Genomic DNA, 21,823 nt, shown 5'->3' on the forward strand with positions numbered 1-21,823 from the left:
ATATAAATCAATTTATCTAACTTTTTACTTATAAGCGCTAATATATTCTTATTAAATCCTTTTGTTCCAACTATTATCAAACTTACTCCAGCAGTCCATTTTATGGTTATGCCTTCTTCCATGAATGAAATTCTAGTTTCTTTAAGTCGTAAAGGAGGAGTAAGAGACCTTCCAGGTGACAAAGAGGGAGACGCTAAAGGTGTTGTTCGAAGACCAGACCTTAGGATGGATTGAGGAGTGAACTCGGCAAATCCAGGGGAAGTAACTGACATAGCCAAAGTCTTAGCTTTCTATGACAAAGAGCAAATGGAATTCACTATTAGTGTTTGTAAAAGGCACCTACACAAGGACAGACAGGGCCAAGCGAGTCACAATGGTGGCTATATTCTCATCTCCAATAAAAATATCAATAAAAAGTTGTATTACACATTACTGGAAATACAAAATTCTACTCAGGGCTTTCTATATATAAGGCTATAAAAATAAACCATAAAGCTGCATCCATAATCATTCTAAAGACCTTGGTTATTCCCAGGTTTAAGTTTAACTTAATAAAGTGCTGAGATAAGATAAATTATTTAACTATTGCTTAGAAAACTTTAGTTAGGTGAAAGAGATGATAGTGTGTGATGAACAGAATCTAGTTTAATTATAGCAAGCTAATCTAAATTAGACTAACTTTAAGAATGTTTTTGAAAAAATATAATTCCATCACGACTCCAATAGTAACTGAATTACTTATAAGAATTCTGACTGGTTTACTATAATGAATACAAATAATTAGCATAGGAACTAGTTAGCAGAAATATTGATAATTCCTTCACTTAACCTCTCCTCTAAAGGACTAGTAAACAGATTATTGGATCCTGTTACATTATTAAATTCCATTAGATCTGTTACAAGATTATACTGATTTTTTTCCTAGATTCATTTTGGTAGCAAGTACAAAATTATTCCCTCATTTAATTTCATTTGAACTTAGCCCTAGAGAATAAAATGTGAATGTTTTTCTATAGAAGAAAAAAATTAATACTATACTGGATATTAAATGTCAGGAACTTAATAATCTTAGCAAGCTTCTTTTCAACTTCTTTTAATAACTATTTTAGGTCTAGCATTTATTACAGTATCTTTTATCCAACCTGAAAAATAAGAATTCCCTGGCTTCACTTTAAACGCTGGATATCCAGAAACAATTAAGAAAAAACAACAACAAAAAAAGAAAGCTTCTGGGACTGAATCCAGAGCACTGGACAACGAGCTTGTGGATAACATATGTGAAAACATTTTGACAACGGGAGGGTAAAAGTCCACTGCTACCAGTCATCTCAAGTTTAGTTTTGTGGTTTCTCAGCTAATAATTTATCAGAGAGGGTGAAGGAAAAAGCAATTCCCTACTGATAGTAGGAAAGAGTAACAGTTTATAATTTTATTGAAGAAGCCAGAATTTTAAAATAAAGTTTTCTAAAAATATTAAGAACTAAAAAGCATTTGATAAAGGAAAGAAATAATGGCAAAATGCTATCAGAAACTGAATTAAAAAAAAAAAAGCAAACCCAAGAATATGAAAGCATTTTTCAAAGGAAAAAGGCCTATTTATAATAACCACAGAGGCTTGCATTACTTTCAGAGCAATGTAACTGTTAACCTTGAGCATAGTGCCCGTTAACCACAAAGGGTAAATTTAATAAAGTCTGTTTCTGAAAATGTAAAAATACAGTAAGCATTGTGGAAACATATCCACAGAAAAGAAAAAAGGAAAATAAAGGCTTAAAGCCCCTTATTACCCAAAGATATCAATTATAAACAGCTTATTTCTCTCTGCTACTTGAAAAGTAAGAACTTCCTAGCTTCACTAGGAATGCTAGACATGTTAATACTTACCTTAACTATAAGAGGAGTTTCAAGTAAATGTAATTCTGAAGCCCTGGAAGAATTGTGACGTGATCCTTTTGATTGTGAATTTACTGGCAATGAGGTGGATGCCAGGGACAAAGGAGATCTTGTGGGGCTTTGCTGAATAAATCCCAAACACTGAGAAGGCTGGGGGACAGGATGAACAACCAAATCCAGCAGTCTGTAATCACAGCATACATATAAATAGAAAAATCCTGGTAACATACTTGAGTTATACTGAAGGAACAAAAGAATTAGTACCCCATTTAATTATGCAGACTTCTATATTCACTGGTAAATATAACCATATGAAAATATAAATTCAGACAAGTATATTACTGTAATGCCACCCTTAGTTCCAGAAATCAAAATTAATTCAGTAGCAAAAAAGAGAATTATGAATTCTAGATAACAATTTGGTCATCCCCCCGCAACCCTGAAAAGGAGTTCTAGCCCTCCTCCCTCCCTTTTACCAATATGTACTGAGCCCCTACTATGTGCCAGGCATTATTTTCAAATGAAGATGAACTGTTAATGATTTAAATACTCAAGAAAACAAGGCAATGTTTCCCTAGCAATCCATTTGCTACAATTCACTTTCACAACATAAAAATTCCTTTCACCCACATGTGAGGTACCTAATGAATACTGGTTTATTTACCTTTATGGTTCTGATCACAATAAAGACTAGACTTACCAACCAAAAAAAAAAGTTAATTTTCTCAAATTAATGAGGTTAGTGGCAAAAGAGAATCCCAGGATTCTACTAAATGGCTTTCTATAGTGTCCTGGACATTTTTATCATATCAAATGATAGGAGAGAGAGCCTTAACACTTTTATTATCGTTCCTTTCTTGAACCTCAGATCTATTAAAATACAAAGGAACTGAGAAAAAGTGACTTGTGGGAAAAATATCAAAACTACTGGTAGGAAAACAGAATGCCAGTGATAATGACATCCATTTGAAGCAATCTTCTTACCATCTCCTGAGGGTAATTAAAGGAAAAGAACCTCAATCTAATAAAATCCAAGAAAGGGAAAATCCTTTCACGATTTGAAAATATATCCATTATGCACACTACAAACAGCTTTGGCCCCAATTGCTTTTAAGTTATTAACTTATTCTGAGTACTTTATTCTTAGTATCATAGATTCAGATAACTTTATTCCCATAAAATTATGTCATTCTGCCATTGATAAAATGTAAACAATCAAAAATTTCCAACAATTATGGTCATATTATTAAAGAATCATTACATTGAGACACTTGTTTGTTCTCTGCTATTGATGATTATGAACACTTCTCAACTCTTCAATGTTCTTAAATAAAATAAACACAATCACAATTTCATGTTGGATGCAAAATTTCAATTTAACTATTTACTTTTCTAATACCACAGGTTAAGAAATAAAATATTATTGCATCTGAAGCCACTTAAGACATTTTAGTAGGCTCTGTTACACAGGAACAAGCTTTAAGAAGCCAACCAAGATTAGTTGGGATTTATAAAAATAAGCTTTATTCATGGGTCAATCAACAATGAGATTAAAGAAAGCAAGTTAACAGTTTATTTTGCTCATGATTTTAATAAAACAAAGTTTGCCTCTTTTCTCTAGGCAGTCTGAAATCATTAAGCAAAAATTCTAAGCAATCAACTGATGCAAAATTTCTTAAAATTACTATAATACTGCCCAAATTATTCATTTACAGCAAGCATTAAAAACTCATTCAAGAATTTAAAACAATATTTATAAAAATTTTAAAGACAATTTAAAAATTACAGTGTAATTATTAACTGTATCACCTCACACTGGTCAGAACGGCTATCATCAAAAAGTCTACAAATAATAAATGCTGGAGAGGGTGTGGAGAAATACGAACCCTCCTACACTGTTGCTGGGAATGTAAATTGGTGCAGCCACTATGGAGAACAGTATGGAGGTTCCTTAAAAAACTAAAAATAGAGTTACCATATGACCCAGCAATCCCATTCCTAGGCATATATCCAGAAATGAAGAAAATTCTAATTCGAAAAGGTACATGCGCCCCAATGTTCACAGCAGGACTATTTACAATAGCCAAGACATGGAAACAACCCAAGTGCCAATCAACAGACAACTGGTTTAAGAAAATGTGGTATATATATATAATGGAATTAGTCATAAAAAAAGAATGAAATGTTGTCATTTGCAGCAACATGAATGGACTTAGAGAATACCATACTAAGTAAAGTCAGATAGAGAAAGACAAATTTTATATCACAGTGTAATTCTTATCTAACCTTGTCTTTTAAAAGTGATTTAATAAATTCTTACCTAGAAATTTTTTGTGATGCTTTTGAAATTGGTGTCCCAACAAATGCCTCAGGCAGCTCTGGATCTGGGAGGGAATATACTATAGGAGATGGTTCCTCTATTTTAGGACTACGAAGAAAATAAAAATTTAACTTTTGATTATGTATCATGAGGAGGATTAAATTACAAATGCTATAAGAAGGTGAGATCAGATGGGAGAAGGGGGCTTTCATTTTCTTCCTTAGTGCATTTCTGCCTATTTACAAATAACGAACATAATCTGGTTTTAAATTTCAAGACAAAGAACATTCTTCTTGCAAGAAAAGTAGACAACATAAAAAAGAGTTTTCCTTTTTATATATATTAATAAGCTCTAAGGCTGTTTGTTTATGAATGCAGCTGATATCCAGGATAGATTAACAAGTAGCATGACTATAAAAGGTGTAAGAAAAACATACCTATTGTAGACAGAGATGCTATTTTTAGGTTCATTACTTGCCCAGACCTCTCCAATTTTAGATAACACATTACTGATGAAAGTAGATCTTGTTAACACAGTTCCTGTTACAGCTTGCTTTGGAACTGCTGATAATGGTCTTGGCCTAGAAACTGTAAAATGAAAAAGGTAGGATTTAATTTCATCTCTAACACCAGAATTTTAATAGATTAATATGAAAGAGTGATTGGAGAAAACGAAACACAACATAAGGGCAGTTAAAGTTATATTTGGTTTAGCAACATCTATGCAGAAATTTAACAATTTGGGCTTTTAGGAGATGGTACAATAATTATTCTACATGTTTTCTAGAAGTTAGACAGGAGTCTTCAAATGAAATAAAAAGAGTTCTGTCATTTTGTATTAAATAAACTGTAAAAAGTTCCAAGAAAGCTTTTGAGTTCTTGGGGTAGAGTAGCCAGTTAAAAAAAAAAAAGTACCACTGTGAGGAATCAAAGCAACATTGAGCTAAATAGAAGATAACGATGGTTTCAGAAGATAATCATTCAATATCTTTTCTAGCCCAATACTTTATGACATTTTTCAATGATATCCTACCTTCTCGAAGAACTGATGATGCTGACAGATGGTAAGGCTTAGCTCGCTCAGTGGCTAATTTTCGCTGGACTCTAGGAAGAATTTTCCCATATTGGTCTAATATAGAATTTCGAGCCACTGATCTCTCTCGCAAACGAGGATCACGATCATTCTGTTGAACATATCATAACTGGTAAAAATTTAATCTTCAAAAATGTTAGTGCTATGTTTATATATCTACCATTTAACATTAATTATGAATACGCAAGAATATCTTCCTCCTTCCTACATATCCATTCTTCCAAACCAAGGACCTCATACACACACCTAATTGCTTCATCAGTCCTTGCCCGTCACTAAATTCCAAGCCTCTCCTTCCCAGCCTTGATTATTCACAATAAAAGCAATCGTTATCATTTACTAAGCAACATGTTCACACACACCTCTGTGCATCCTCACACAGAGATACTGTCATTTTGCAATTGAGGAAACCAAGGTTCAGAGAGTGTGCTCATTTGTTCACACAGAGCAAATGAACAATTAGCCCAACCCCTACAGTCCATACTTGTTGCACTATTTATTTCCTACTAGTATCCTCTACCAATTCCTCTTGTTTTCCGAGTGAAGCAGTAAGTCTGGCAAGACTGTGGGCAGATATCTAAACAGAAATTGCATATATGAAAGAATTAGATAAGTAACAATACCCTGTTTCTCAATTCTGCTACAGAAGCCAAGAAGAGGATTTCCTAAACTCAAGATTATACAATGCTCAGCGGCTACCGAACTACAAGCTCTCATATAATAAAGTCACCTGTTTTCCCTATTCTCTTGTCCCCCATAATAAAACAAGTTTAACTGTACCATAAGCTTTATCTTCAGAGTTTGGTTCAGCTTCAAGGCAGGAATATAATTGGCACGCTGCAAATGGTGAACTAAAAGGAATTCATGATTCTGAACACTGGCACTGGACTGTAAAAATCTCACCAAACACTCCTAGAAAGAACAAAATAGATTTGTAAGCCACTAACTTATCCTGAGTTTCTGGATATAAGTTTATACTGATAAGTCATTACCTGTTCAGTGTCTGTGAATGGCAGCTTCAGTAAATCCTCCATTAAGCCCATTTCCTGACAGACTTCATATGTGTGCTTGAGCAACTCCTCTATATCCAACCTATTAGAATGCTGTCGCAGTAAACTCCAGGCTTCAACCATGCACCTGAAATCAATATTTATCAAAGTTTAGTTTTAGAAAAGCTATTTAAAATCTTCAAAACAAGTAATCCACCTGAAGAATCCCAAAGATACTTTGTACATGTAATTTAAAAGTACTTTAAAATTTTATAGAATACTAATCACTGCATAATGAAGTTGTCAACCAGAAGATAAGGCATCTCTAAAGACTTTATATTATAATAAAATGTTGAATATTTCATGTAATTTATTGAACACTGCACTGAAAGTAAAAAACAGAATTGTTCTATGGGTAGAGAATGGTTTTAAGCATATGAATTATTTACCCTCGTGATCACGTGGCTGACTGGGAGCTGCAGCTTGCTGTCACTGCTCAGCATCATTAGAGAGAATCACACCGCATATCATTAGCTCAGGAAAAGATCAAAATTCAAAATTTGAAGTATGGTTTCTACTTCATACAAGCATATTGCTTTGCACCATTTTAAAGTTGAAAAATTGCAAGTCAAACCATTTTAAGTCAGGGACCGTCTGTACCCAAGAGTTCAAGAAGACAAAAAACTAATGTGGTCTGCACAGTACTGAAAGATTAAAGCGAGGTTCTTAAGGAGGTGACACTCAGCATGAGAAGAGTGGAAAAGAAAATGAGCAAAGACCTACAGACAGAAACAGCATATTGTATTGATGGGAAAATAAAGGACTTAGCTTGGTAACAGACGATTTTGGCTGATCTACAGCAAGATCTGACTGGAGAACTTGGGTCAAATTAGACAGTTTTAGATAACATGTGGGGCTGCTGAAACATCCTTCTGTGGGCAATAAAGTGTTAAATGAAGCAGTGTTTCTCATGATATATTGTTAAGTAGAAATAAGCTTAAAACAGCATGAATGGGCTTTGCTGGTGGTGCAGTGGTTGAGAGTCCGCCTGCCGATGCAGGGGACACGGGTTTGTGCCCCGGTCCGGGAAGATCCCACATGCCGCGGAGCGGCTGGGCCCGTGAGCCATGGCCGCTGAGCCTGCACATCTGGAGCCTGTGCTCCGCAACGGGAGAGGCTGCTACAGCGAGAGGCCCGCGTACCGCAAAAAACAAACAAACAAAAAACCAGCATGAATAACTATAATTTCTAAAAATTAATCAATAAACAAAGCCTATAAATGTTTATGTATTTATTTAGATAACAAAATGTCTTGAAAAATATACACTAAGATTAACAATGATTAATCTGACAGGTAGAATTTTTGGAAGGGCTGATAACTGTCAAGTCAGAAGTGGGGGTAGAATAAAAAATGGCAAGCAGATAGGAATAATTTTCTAAAAAAAAAATCATTCCTAATTTTAAGTGAATAATTTTGATTTTAATAGGCATCTTAATTAAAAAGCTTTAGCTATAGTTTTTATTGAAATAAAAACAAAAACTGAAAGAAGGACTTATAAATAAATAACTGACCCTCGTAAGAAACACAGAATGTGTGAACAAAGTTACAGCAATTAGTATTCATAATGAAAATGCATCTGAGGAAATTTTGGCAGCACTGTCCCAGACTCCCACTAGACACAAAGTTTCCTGGGGAAGCAAATCCCACTGCTGGCAGTTCAGGGCCCTGTTAACTTTATTGTTTGGGGATTAGAATATTTTAACGTATTCTACAGAACTTATAAAACTAATGACCCAAATAAGTAAAACATTTGTGGTGTATTCCCTAAAAATCTGCATCTGAAATTGCTTTCCACTTCTTCTTCTACCAGGACAGGCATGACAGTGTAGTTGTTATAACCTGAGTATCTAAGAGGACTAATTTTTTTCCTAAATCAAAAATCTGGGAATGTTAAAATGAGCACACCATTTTTGTAGAGAGAAAAATAGCTAATGAGGATGAATGAACACCTCACCATTAATTTTAATATAAAGAAATAGATGAAGTGGGTATAATAAAATCTTGGTATCTGTTGAATTTGATTTAGGATGGGTGTATGGAATAGTCATTGCACTATTCTACTTTTTGTGTATTCTGGAATCTTCTTACAAAATGCTTACACCAAAATAAATTTCAGATGTATCAAAAATTTAAATGATAAAACAAAAAACAAAGAATGGTAATAGAAGCAGTGAGAGAATTAAATAATAATATTGAAGTGGAAAAGACACAAAAGTCATAAAAGTACTGGTCATTCTGACTTCATAAAATAGCTCTTTATGAAAAGATGCGTTCAATTATTATAGTGAGATCATATTAATATTACCATTTTCACCTACCAGATGGATAAAACTGACAGGTGAAAATGGTAATATTAATATGATTAATTATTATTAGGGGGGTTAAACTGGCACGACATTCATGGAAGGCAACATGCCATTATCAAAATTACAGTTGCAAATATCCTTTTACCCAGTAATTCCACTTCCAGGATTTTACCTTACAAAATAAATTTGCACTTGTGCAAAATGGGTGGTTACTCACACACAGCAGTGTTTAAAACAGTAAAACCACCTAAATGTTCACTAAGGGAAGCCAGTTAAAAAAATACTGGTACATCCACTCTTTATGCACTATTATGAAATGAATTCCAAACTAGCTTTAAAAGTATATTGCAGAATGATGTACAGTATGCTGTTTGTATTTTTTTAAAAAGGGAGAGGGGGTGAAAATGACATATATACACATTTGCTTAGTAGGTCCAAAACGGTTTAGGAAGGATACACTAGAAATTAACATTGTTTGGGTACTGGGAGGAAGCTTAGGAGGCTGGGAATTCACTGTGTATCCTTTTGTACCTTTAGAAAGAAGCATGTATTTATCTTACTATTCAAAAACAGAAAGAGCCATATTCTTGCCCCTCTTCCCCCAGCTCATGGATATATATTTTAAGTTTTCCACTTTAAAGTACGATATCTACCCCCAGTTGAGCAGACATACTAGTAGGAGTAAGATTGATTTATTTATGACTTATCAAATATTAATCTAGTAACAGTGAGCATACCTGAAAGCAAAAGACAAATGATAATGTTTTTTCCCAGTTTCTCCCCTAGCAGGAGAAGACACAGTTACCTCCAACTACAAGAAACTGATGCTCCATTTTGGGCCAACAAGTGCATAAATTTTAAAATAAGTTAAGTTTCAAATTCCCGCTCTCTCCTGCTTCCTATGGCAGAAAGGCATGATGCCAGGAAAAGCAGTAAGAAAATCACTTCAACCGATGAAAGGCTAAACTAGCATGTTGATAGTAAAAGTTATTTCAATAAGAAATGTATGGGGGTTCTTAGCGATACAGCAAGAAGAGAGCCTGAAAGAAGAGAGCCTGAAAAACACTCCTGTGACAAGCTCCAAAAATGCTAGATTGAATATAAACAATCTTTTGAAACGCGTCATGGAGATCACAATGAAAAAACAAATTCCAGAGAGGTAAACAAGCAACTACTGGTTTCCAGTGATTAGTGTAAAAGTTAAAATATTTGGAAAAGATATATCATAAATAACAGAATATTGGTATAGCTACATTAACAATTACTCATGATGAAGGTTACTCTATAATAATAAAAGGTTAAAGTCGTTTAAAAAACCTCTTATGTATCTAATATTCGACATACAAAAAGTTAGCAGTATTATGAAGAATGAACACATTCTTCATTAGAGTAAGCAACTTGCTATCTATCTATCTATCTATCCATCGCTGCATCGCACGGCGTGCAGGATCTTAGTTCCCCAACCAGGGATCAAACCCACGCCCCGCTGAAGTGGAAGTGCAGAGTCTTAACCAGTGAACCATCAGGGAACTCCCGCAAACCTTTCTTAATAATTAAGCAGACCACACACACACACACACACACACACACACACACACTCATCATTAAGGACATACAAGGATTAAAACCACACAATGAACAAACTTGATCTTTTAGACAAATACACTTGACATCTCACCTAATAAATGAGCAACACATTGACTACTTGTGAATACAAGTCTTAATAAATTTTAGAGGATGGGTACCACATTGATCACATTATGTAGTCACGATGCAATTAAGATAGAAAAGAACAAGATAATTTTTAAACCCACATTTGTAAAGTGAAACTTCTAAATACCTGATAGGAAAAGAAAAAAATCATAATGAAAATTTAAAAATACTTAGAACAGAAAGATAATTAAAATTGTGGGATGATGCCACAGCAATAGACAGAACATTCAGATTTATGTTTTTATATTAGTAAAGATAAAGGGTTGAGAATGAAAAATCATCCAACTTGAGTTAAAAAGCACAACTTGAGTTAAAAAGCACTTCCCTGGGCTTCCCTGTCGGCACAGTGGTTGGGAGTCTGCCTGCCAATGCAGGGGACACAGGTTCGTGCCCCAGTCCGGAAAGATCCCACGTGCCACGGAGCGGCTGGGCCCGTGAGCCATGGCCGCTGAGCCTGCGCGTCCGGAGCCTGTGCTCCACAACGGGAGAGGCCACAACAGTGAGAGGCCCGTGCACCGCAAAAAAAAAAAAAAGCACTTCCCTGGTGGTGCAGTGGTTAGGAATCCGCCTGCCAATGCGGGGGACACGGGTTCGAGCCCTGGTCCAGGAAGATCCCACATGCCGCGGAGCAACTAAGCCCGTGCGCCACAACTACTGAGCCTGTGCTCTAGAGCCTGTGAGCCACAACTACTGAAGCCTACACTCCTAGAGCCCATGCTCCATAACAAGAGAAGCCACCACAATGAGAAGTCCGTGCACCGCAACGAAGAGTAGCCCTCACTCGCTGGAACTAGCGAAAAGCTCGTACGCAGCAACAAAGACCCAACACAGCCAAAAATAAAAATAAATTTTAAAAAACTTAAAAAAAAAAGCACAGCAGAATAAAACCCACAGGAAGTGGGAAGAAAAGAATAAAGACAATGATTGCGCCTATACAAAAAGGTTTTCCAGCTCTATTGTACTTTTATGTTACTAAGACTGAATACTCAGTGTTAACAGCTGAAAATCTAAAGCTGTTACTTTGAGGCTATCGTGTACTGTGCATCATGATTACTTTGCAGGTAAACCTATTTGCCAAGCCATAATTGTGATGGTATGTCTATAAATAAAGCTCATACAACTGGAAAGCTACCATCATAATGGTTTTAAAGAAAGATGATCTTAATAAAGAAGTGGTAGGGTTTCCCTGGTGGCGCAGCGGTTGAGAGTCCGCCTGCCGATGCAGGGGACGCGGGTTCGTGCCCCGGTCTGGGAGGATCCCATGTGCTGCGGAGCGGCTGGGCCCGTGGGCCATGGCCGCTGAGCCTGCGCGTCCGGAGCCTGTGCTCTGCAACGGGAGAGGCAACAACAGTGAGAGGCCCGCGTACCGCAAAAAAAAAAAAAAAAAAAAAAAAAAAAAAAAAAGAAGTGGTAGAGGCTGGAGTCAGGAGTCAGGCTGGAAAGTTAAATAAATGATGGCAGTGACGGTTAACTTTAAAAAAATTCCATCTACCACCATTTACTAATGACTTACTACCTGCAACTATAATAGTGCTTGCAAAATTTAACCCTCGAAATGTTGCAAGCTGGTCATTATTAACCCATGAGGAAACCTGGGCTCGGAAAGGATAACTTAACTGCTTTTGATCATATTTTAGAATGTAGCAGAATTCAGGTATAAATTCAGATCTATTTGCGTCCAAAGATTGTGCTCTTAACATCTTTGCTACCATCAGCAGCTATTACAGTATTGTTATTTTTTTAAAGATATAGATTAATAAATAATATCATCATTAATATAAATTCAAACAATAGCTGGAAAACCAAACACCACCTCACTTATCTAGCATGTGGTGAGTTTGGGGAGAGGGTTAGTATTCTGATAGTTGAAGTATCAAAATTTTTTCAGCTATTTTAACTATTGCTATGCAATCATGGCATATGGATGTTAGCAAGACCGCTGTGTAGCCTGACTTACTTTTAGTTCAAACTTCCCAGGCTTAGCTTTTTTCCATGTTTCAAGCACACTGTGGTTAATCATTCTGTTGGACTAGAGATGTAGGCATTTGGGGAAATTAGGTGATTATGTGCTAAACATGGGACATACCTCAGAACTTTGCTTTCTTGAATTAGTCCCTAAAAATCAGCTTGTTTTCTTGTCATTTACTTCTTTCTAATAAAAGTGGAGGGCAGAATATGTATGTAGCTGCATGACCTCCTGAGCAATGAAACATGGCTGCCTTTCTGCACAAGTACCAGTTCAAAAACTAAAGCAGCCTCTTCCTACATTGTTTTCTTACTTTCAATAAAAACAACAAAAAAGGATGAAATCTTGCCATTTGGACAACACAGATGGATCTTGAGGGTATTATGCTAAGTCAGACAGAGAAAGACAAATACCATATAACCTCACTTCAATGTGGAATCTATCAAAAACTCATGAAAAAAGAGATCAGATTTGTGGTTACCAGAGGAGGGGGGTGGGGAGTGGGTGAAATGGATGAAGTGTCTAAAGGTACAAACTTCCAGTTATAAAATAAATAAGTCACGGTAAATAATACTGTATTGCATATTTAAAAGTTGCATATTTAAAAGTAAATCTTTAAAGTTCTCATCACAAGAGAAAAAATTCTATAACTATGTATGGTGACAGATATTAACTAGACCTATTGTGGTGATCATTTTATAATACATACAAATTCAAACCATTATGTTGTACACTTGAAACTAATATAATATTGTATGTCAACTATACCTCAACTTAAAAACAAAAACAAACAAAAAAACCCCCCACTGTTACTTATCTTAACAGTTGTCTTCTGCCTCTCTAACATTCGAGTCGTTCTCCAGTTATAGAACCAGTAATTATCTTAAATATTTACTGAATCTGAAAACATGCTATCTCACAAATGGCATTTTGAGTGGTTCTTTGTTTTCACTCCTGCACTTACTGTAAAGGACACTTAATAATGCTAGTGTTCTGGGGACTAGATAACTGAGGCTTTATTGTACTTGAGAAATAAGGTTTTGAAATTACACTATATAAAGTTTGTATTATTATAAACATTATTACATAATGTTTGCTATGGCTAAGGGAGAGGAAATGAGAATCTAGCAAAACAGAGAAACATACTCTGGATGAATCAAAGGACAATGGAATGAAAAAGAGGAAAAACCACCAACCTTTCAAAGTTTTTTTCCCTCAATGTTCCAACATCTGCTTTTCTGATGTAAAAGCATTAGTGTGCAAGTACCACCTCTTTAAAGTCACTTAAAAGTGAGAAGCTTACATGCAACTGAAAAAAATGTGCATGCTACTTGCCTACCAAGTACTAGAACTCTTAACCCATTTATTAAACATTTATCTCCTTTAGCTTCTTTAAATTTTTGTTCTTATATTCATTCTTAATTTATTCGGCTTAGTCAAATACTTTTGCTAACCAAAATTATTTCAACAAGTACTTCTTAGTTCATTACTTCTGAGGACACTGTAAGTTTCAATATGTCGAACGAGTCTATTATTAAACTGCAAATCTGTCTGAAACGGAAAGATTCAACCCTCTCTCCTCAGAAATACATCCTGTTTAACCAAAGAGAACAAAGAAAACAACTTTCAGAGTGCTGACACTGAAGTGCTGTATGGTTCATAAATGACAATTTGGGATGAGTAAAGTGACCAATTTTTAAAAATATAAAAAATGACCCAACCAAGTAAGATTGAAAAAAAAATACAAGTTGAAAAAAATAGTTACAATCTAAGAAATTTCAGCCCCAAATAAGTTTCCCAATTAACTAGGTATTAAGAAAACCCCAAAACCAGATTACTATATTTCCAATCATGCCATTTAACTTGTCATTTATTATACACATGACAAATATAATTATTATAGCAACAGTGTATTGCTATAATGCAACAAGAAAAATCAAAGAATTGCAACACCCAAGCAACCAAGACTAACAAAAATATCAGAGTACCATCACTGGAATATACCCTCAAAGAGCATAATTTATCAACTCAACATATTTCTGGCTGTTTTTCAGCATAATCAAACTTCAACTGTCCACGCAGGAGACTGTCAATATTGCCAGGTAGAAACAAATACAATTTTTAAACCTCAGTTTGATTTCCCCTTTTACTCAAGGTACTTCTTTTCTTCATCTTATTTTAGATAAAAGGTGCTTTACATTTTTCTTAATGATGAAAAGATGAATAACATAAGAATACTGTGTAATGCAACCAAATCAAAATATACATTGCTACTGTCTATTTCATCAATTCCACTTTATTAACACATGAACAAGAGTTTGACTGTACTTTCAAAATAGGTACTTACCTATTAAAGAGCAAAACAGTGAGGTGAAGGATAACATCACTACCACTGGACACTGTTGGCTTCATTGCTTGAATATATCTGAGGGCTTGTCTGTGCTCACCCTGACCCATGAAGGCTTCAATAATCTTTGAATGTTGCCATGACACAGGTTTTACAGTAGCTGGGTGAAACAGAAGATCCAAACCACTCTGCAAAAATGACATAAAAATTGGTAAATACAAATATAATGCTTTGCTTTTAGAAAAAAAAAAAAAGGCAACATACTAAACCTACATAAACCAAGATAAAACCAATTTAAATATATCTGAAAATATCTACTTTAATCTATGATATTGATATATTTTATTTTAGATAAAACCCTTATCAAAAGCCTCATACTTTTGAGACCTTTTTAAGCTAGTATATAGAATCTTTCCATCACCAGTTTCATACATCAATGCCAAATTCTGCCTTCTCTAGTTCACCCAACACACCAACCATATCTCTAACATACCAATCACTATATTTGCACTATTAGTAATTATTTATTTGTTTCCTTCCTTCCTTAGACAGTAAGGAACCTGGGGTTCTAAACTATTTTATCTTTGTACTGCCTAAGATGGTGCTTGGTGAAGGTACTGATTAAACTGAATCGTTAAATTACCTCTGGAAGTAGGTGTCATATCTTTAATATCAAATTTAAATCCAGTTATGTATTTTTTCTAAAATTCTAATAATTTACAAAAGCTTACATTATAAGTGAACTACAGACTTACCTCATAGTCATTATGATCTATCAGCCAAAACCCTTGAATAAGTTTAACCTGGCCCCAAGAAATGGCAAAGGCAGTGGGAAATGATTCAATGGAAGTATCCGTTTTGTTTGGAAAGGAATACATAATATCAAGTAGCAAATAAATAGTCTTTAAAAAAGAGGATTAAGGACAATAAACAAAAAGAAAAACTCCTACGTATATATTTGCAATAGGTAGCAACAGAAGATATCAGAAAAAAGGCTTAAGACACTTCTTTAGGTGTTCAGAAAGCCATTATGGATGTCCAGCTACAGAAGTATAGTTTTATTAAACACGGGTACAGCCAATCGCACAACCGACTTCATTCATTCTCAATAGCAAGTACCACCACAAAGGAGATGATCTAAAGCATACTTTCTTCATGAAGTTAGTAGCTTGGCAAATTTAAGAAAGCTATACACGAAATTCCAGTTACCCAGCAAAACCTGGCAGCCTTTAAGCAAACACATCACTTATGTTATAAATTATTAATAAAACTACACATTTTGACTAAGAAACTGACATTAAGTACAAAAATCTTATTTAAGAGACCACAAGGCTCAAACACAATGCCTAAGTAATTTAAGCTAACTTATAATGCATTCATATTCAGCACATGAATTAACCTCAGAGAATGACCACTTGCTAGCAATGTTTTAGAGCAGATGTCCTTAACTTTCTTTGGGAGTGTCTTGGACACATTTGAGAGTCTGATAAAAGCCATGAACCCTATCCCTAGGAAAATAAACTTAAAACAAAATTTTGCATAGATTCAAGGTTAACCATAGACCATCTGAACCCAACCAACAGGTCCTGGATTAAGAATCTTTCCTTTAAGACAAATCCAAATGTGAAATTGAGATTGGATGAGATGCATAAGGTTCCCACTAGTCTGACACTGAATGATTTTGGTAATACATGAATTATCTGATAAAATTTTAAAGGATACAACAGAATGCTTGCTTGCTTCGGTAACGTTGTCTAGTAGGTATATGTCAAGTAATGCCTATTAAAAAAAAATTTAGTGCATTGTATATATTCGTCCATCTATGCTCCTTGCTTTCCCAAGCCCGTGCCAGGTATGAAAAATCCCGCCCAACTTTGGAGACTAAAAAATGTTATCATGTTATTGCAAACCTACATGTAGACTAGTAGGAGGATATTTTCCTGTGCCTCCTTCATCCCGTTTCCACAACTTCTCTACTCGATCTCCTAACTGAGAAACCATTCCATCAATCATCAAGCAATCAGGGTTCCACTTCCCTCTGCAATAAGGACAACATTAAGGATATTTAGCATTAGTGTTAAATTATTATTATCAAAACAAAAAGCACCAAACTCTTAAAAGTAATGATCTCAACTATCAAAGGCAGAAGAGATTCAAGGACAGGATCCCATCATGAGAAATCCAGACATCAAGGAAAGTTAGTCAGATAAACCCTGAAGAAGCTTCAAGTTTGGTCATCAGCAAGTCAGTCAGTGAAGGTCAGATTCCAGGGAAGAATGTGGTCTAGCCAGCAAAATGCCTGAGGCTTACTTTTTACCATCTTGAGATTACCAAAGAGCATGGCAGCTCAGTATAAAGAAAATAATACTGTAGTTCAATGTCAATATTTTCAGTTTCATCACTTGGACTAGTCTTTTAACCTCATTAATTCCCTGATAATATATATTACTGAGCACCTACAAAGGGGTAAGCAGATATGGACCTTGTCTGTTTCCTCATCTAAGATTAATAACAGCAGGAGCAGTTACTAATTATTGAATGAAATTTTCTTAGGAGTAAGGCACTGTAAGAGGTACCTTGCATATAATATTTTATTTCATCTTTATATTAACTTTATAATTTATGTGACAAATACGATTAGAAAGCTTAGCCAACCTGCTCAAGGACATACACTTTGGAAATAACAGATCTAGAAATTTTCAATATGCCTAATAAATCTCCCAAGCCAATGCTCACTATCATAGATCAGTTACTCTGAAGTACTGGATCTCCCAACTTGCCATGCGCAGCCTTATACAGATTTCCAAGTGAGTCTGACACAACAAACCCGGAACCAAGGTTTGTGAATCACTGCTCTAAAGGTTCTAAGCTGCTCTACAATTCTGTCATTCCAACCTGTAGAAGAAGGCTATTTATAATCCCAAGGTAGAGCCAAGGCTCTAAACACTCCTCTTTTTTCTTCTATTACTTCTATATATTTATTTCAAAGGAACCAACTACATATGTATTTAAAGGGAAGGGGGGAGTATGTATTTAAAGAAAAGAGAAATAAAGGAAATAAAGAAAAAAGTGGTTGAAGTGCTGAAATGCAAATGGTAATGGAAAAATAATGTAAAATAACTAACATGATATATATTTTATGCTTTAATAAACAGTTGCTTCTAGTCTTTTTCTGTGTAAGAATTCTCAGGAAAAATACATGCTTAAATTATAGAATCTCCTCCAATAAATCAATCATGTGGTAAATAGTTTTATTTAGGAAATAATAAATAGCTATTCTCAAGTTCTAAAATAAAGGTGTAACCATTAGGTCAAGGCGAACATTACAACTAAAATAGTAATGCTGGTGACAAATTCATATACTTTACTGAGAATTCCACCCATTTAATCGTTTTATAACATGATGAATTCTGTTCTGAGAAAGCTTTAACTTCTTACACAAGTAACTTCTAAAATAGTTTTTGAAGGTTCTGGATGTACTATACCTTGATGAACGCTCACACTTCTGTCGACGACTGGTGTAGTAGTTCTGAATTACAGGGTAGTTGTAGCATAACCTTGACAACTGCACAGCATCATCTAGATGTTTTTTAAGAGTTAGAAGAAAAGCTAGTAATATTTCCAAAATATCCCCCAAATACTTAAAGTTACATACAATGATATTTTACTATAATTTTGTAATGTTGTTCAATTTGCAGGCTTCTTAAAGTAATAAAAGAACACTGCACACCTTTATTAATAGATGCACAAATGAGAAAACTGAGTCTCCCATAAAAGTCTTGTAACAAAAGGAAGCTGGCTTAAAACCATGGAAAAGCTATTCTAGAAAATGATTTTACTCCCTTAGGCACAAATGATAATTTAAAAGCAAGCAAGTTCAAGTAAAACTCTAAGAGAAGTATGAAAGAATAAGATCAACAGTAAGTATGCACAATGGCAGAAGCACTTCTAAGTCTGTGTATCCTGGAAATGCGAGAAGTTGGATACTTTTGTTCTAAACAAATATAGTAAGTCAAATTCTCTAATTCTTGGTATTAGACGAGTTATTAGATAAAGAGAGTATTTAACTGATGGCTAATAATACTGGTTAATAACCATATTAAAAGAACACTTAAGAGAAAAAGATGGACAAATTAGATTATAAAATTCATAGTTCTATGGATCTAAATTATAGCCAGTGATATCATTGAACCCATCTTCAGAAGCCATGTTTCAGCAAATATTCTTTCCTTTTAACCCAATAAACATGTATGGAACACATGTGTATCAGGCATGGGATGAAGCACTGAAGGTACAAAGTAGGGAAGAATGTAAGAAAAGAAGAATACAAGAAAACATAAGTGAGGTGGTATAAGAAAGGAATCCTACAACAGAACAACAAAATTATAAAGATTTAAGAATGTTCCAATGTTAATATTTATAGATTAGGTAAATATTTTACCTAAGCCCTCTGGTAAAAGCCCAGAATGAGAGAACCAAAGAACCACTTGTGCATATTGACAGATGAGCTGGGTAACCATATACTTATTGCTTAAATCCATAAGACCTGCAAAGAGTTAAAATCTGTTGTTAGCTTTCAATTTATCAACCACAAATGAAAAATCAAGGCACTCAATAGTTTTCAAAAAAAGTAATTAATCACTTGGTGATTTTAAGCAATATGTATGTATTTTTAAACAAACTTAGCTTGAACAAATAATCTCCAAAATGCTAAACTAACTCATTGACTAAAACAGACACTTTAGGTACGTATGCTTCTATATTAGCTATACTTCCATTTATCTAATTTCAGTAGTCAGATTTTTACATTAAAACAAACTAGTACAGTATCATCATACAGGTTGTTCAAACCAGGCCTTTAGACGAAACTGGCTATTTTGTTTAAATGGCAAAACAGAGGAGAAAAATTACAATGACCAACTCTATGAATAAAAACTTACATATAATTAAAAAATCTGAAATTCTACCATTAGTACACTATCTTAACAATCCTTAATCCCCAAATTTCCCAACCTTATTTAATCATCAGCTCATGGCACATCTAATAACATTCTGTAGCTTTTCATTAAAAAAAAAAAAAAAAAATCCCAGCATTTGAGAAATGATGGCCTGTTTGCCCAGTAATCCATCTAATACATAGGAAATGTATTCTTTCTCGAAGTCAAGAAGTAAAAGTCAATGAAACACTCATTTATATAAGACAAATAGCACACCTCTCTCGGTGATCTCTTGGGCCTCAGCTGCAAAACAGCTTAAGACTATATTAAGGTTGCTAAGAAGTAAATGGCACTGCTGGAGAGACTGTATAGTTTGTGGATCGATGAAACGACACGAACCATCAAATAATGGCGCACCTTTCAAGGATAAAATGTAAGATTAGTTTTGACACAGTACATCTGAATTAACTAAAGTCACAAATGCAAAACATATCAAATTCCTATTAACCAGAGAATTATTCTATATGAGATCTACAAAGACAAGCTTCAAATGACAAATACCCTCAAGGAATCTAGAAAGGCAGATACAAATACAAATTTTTACTTTTTAAAAATGTAGAATGAGACTTCCCTGGTGGCGCAGTGGTTAAGAATCCGCCTGCCAATGCACGGGACAGGGTTTGAGCCCTGGTCCGGGAAGATCCCACATGCCACGGAGCAACTAAGCCCGTGTGCCACAACTGAGCCTGCACTGTAAAGCCCGCAAGCCACAACTACTGAAGCCCGCAAGCCACAACTACTGAAGCCCACGCGCCTAGAGCCCATGCTCCACAAGAGAAGCCACTGCAACGAGAAGCCCGCGCACTGCAACGAAGAGTAGCCCCCACTCGCCACAACTAGAGAAGGTCCGTGCGCAACGACGAAGACCCACTGCAGCCAAAAAATAATAATAATTAAAAATAATAATAAAATAAAAATGTAGAATGAGGTAAGCAATAGGTGAGCACAGAGGAAAGTGATATAGATTCAACTTCAGATTCACTAGAAATCAGTTATATTCATTAAATGCTTCTCCTTCAAATAAATCTTTTATATCAAACCTTTTATGTATTATGTTGTTTTGTGATTATTATTTGATAAGAACTCTTTCTTTCAGCGCCAGTCTTCAAAAGTGAGACAATGAAATTAAGACTCAGATAGAGACCTATTACAATATAATTGCATGCTTTCTACAATGAATGCACTGTAGACTCGGTTGTCCTCTCATTTCAAACTCAAGGTTGAGTTTACAAATGCACTTTTGGGAGAAGCTATTTTAGCAGCTATTGATAACATTGTTTTAGATAAGATTTAATTACATTAATAATTATGTGTGATTTGACCAGAAAACAAATACCTTAATTCTGAATACTTCCTCAAATCATTTGCTTTACTTCCAATACATTTAAAAAACTATTATACTTTGTATTTTAATTATTCTTAGTTAAAAAAAATAATAACAACAGTAATAAAGCTCAAAGCAGTAATAATAATGGCTGAGCTACCAAGTTCAACCCTGAAACACCACATTATGCTCAAAGCATAATAAAAGCATACAATTTATGAACTGAGTCGAATTTTTTTTTTTGGCCAAGCCACATGGCTTGGGGGATCTTAGTTCCCTGACCAGGGATCAAACTCAGGCCCCCACAGTGAAAGCACTGAGTCCTAACCACTGGACCACCAGGGAATTCCCAAGTTGAATTTTTTTTTACATAACTTACGTAATCAGCCCTGAAAACATTTTCCTCTCAAAAAAATATTTTTTTCACCCTGATTCTGAATTATCAGGTGTTCCACACTTCAAATGTACAATGATTACTGAAATATTTAAAATTACTTATTTCATGTTTACAATTTCATTTAAGTACACCCTAAAAATACTATACAGAACTCCATGTACTCCTATCAAATTTTGTTGGTTTAAAAATCCTCTACTAAGGGCTTCCCTGGTGGCGCAGTGGTTGAGAGTCCGCCTGCCGATGCAGGGGACACGGGTTCGTGCCCCGGTCCGGGAGGATCCCACATGCCGCGGAGCGGCTGGGCCAGTGAGCTATGGCCGCTGAGCCTGCGCGTCCGGAGCCTGTGCTCCGCAACGGGAGAGGCCACAACAGTGAGAGGCCCGGGTAAGGCAAAAAAAAAAAAAAAAAATCCTCTAC

General features: G+C 35.1%; 1 protein-coding gene across 5 annotated transcripts in view; it reads right to left on the reverse strand.

Annotated features, from left to right (window-relative positions):
• The window catches only part of AHCTF1 (AT-hook containing transcription factor 1), an 84,205-nt gene that overhangs the window by 20,953 nt on the left and 41,429 nt on the right, over window positions 1-21,823 (reverse strand). For 3 of the 5 annotated variants that reach the window (XM_033430342.2, XM_033430341.2, XM_004270967.4), the window contains exons 15-28: window positions 19,902-20,042; window positions 19,130-19,234; window positions 18,174-18,267; window positions 16,603-16,726; window positions 16,411-16,467; window positions 15,444-15,590; window positions 14,689-14,876; window positions 6,299-6,443; window positions 6,087-6,218; window positions 5,247-5,397; window positions 4,651-4,801; window positions 4,214-4,321; window positions 1,885-2,077; window positions 87-290 (exon numbers count right to left, since the gene is read on the reverse strand). In XM_033430342.2, coding sequence (XP_033286233.1) covers window positions 87-290; window positions 1,885-2,077; window positions 4,214-4,321; window positions 4,651-4,801; window positions 5,247-5,397; window positions 6,087-6,218; window positions 6,299-6,443; window positions 14,689-14,876; window positions 15,444-15,590; window positions 16,411-16,467; window positions 16,603-16,726; window positions 18,174-18,267; window positions 19,130-19,234; window positions 19,902-20,042 — 1,940 coding nt within the window. The remainder of the gene's footprint in view (window positions 1-86; window positions 291-1,884; window positions 2,078-4,213; window positions 4,322-4,650; window positions 4,802-5,246; window positions 5,398-6,086; window positions 6,219-6,298; window positions 6,444-14,688; window positions 14,877-15,443; window positions 15,591-16,410; window positions 16,468-16,602; window positions 16,727-18,173; window positions 18,268-19,129; window positions 19,235-19,901; window positions 20,043-21,823) is intronic. The other 2 variants (XM_033430343.2, XM_049713428.1) reach the window with 2 other exon arrangements.

The sequence above is a fragment of the Orcinus orca genome, chromosome 1, assembly GCF_937001465.1.
Source record: "Orcinus orca chromosome 1, mOrcOrc1.1, whole genome shotgun sequence".
Classification (NCBI taxonomy): domain Eukaryota; kingdom Metazoa; phylum Chordata; class Mammalia; order Artiodactyla; family Delphinidae; genus Orcinus; species Orcinus orca.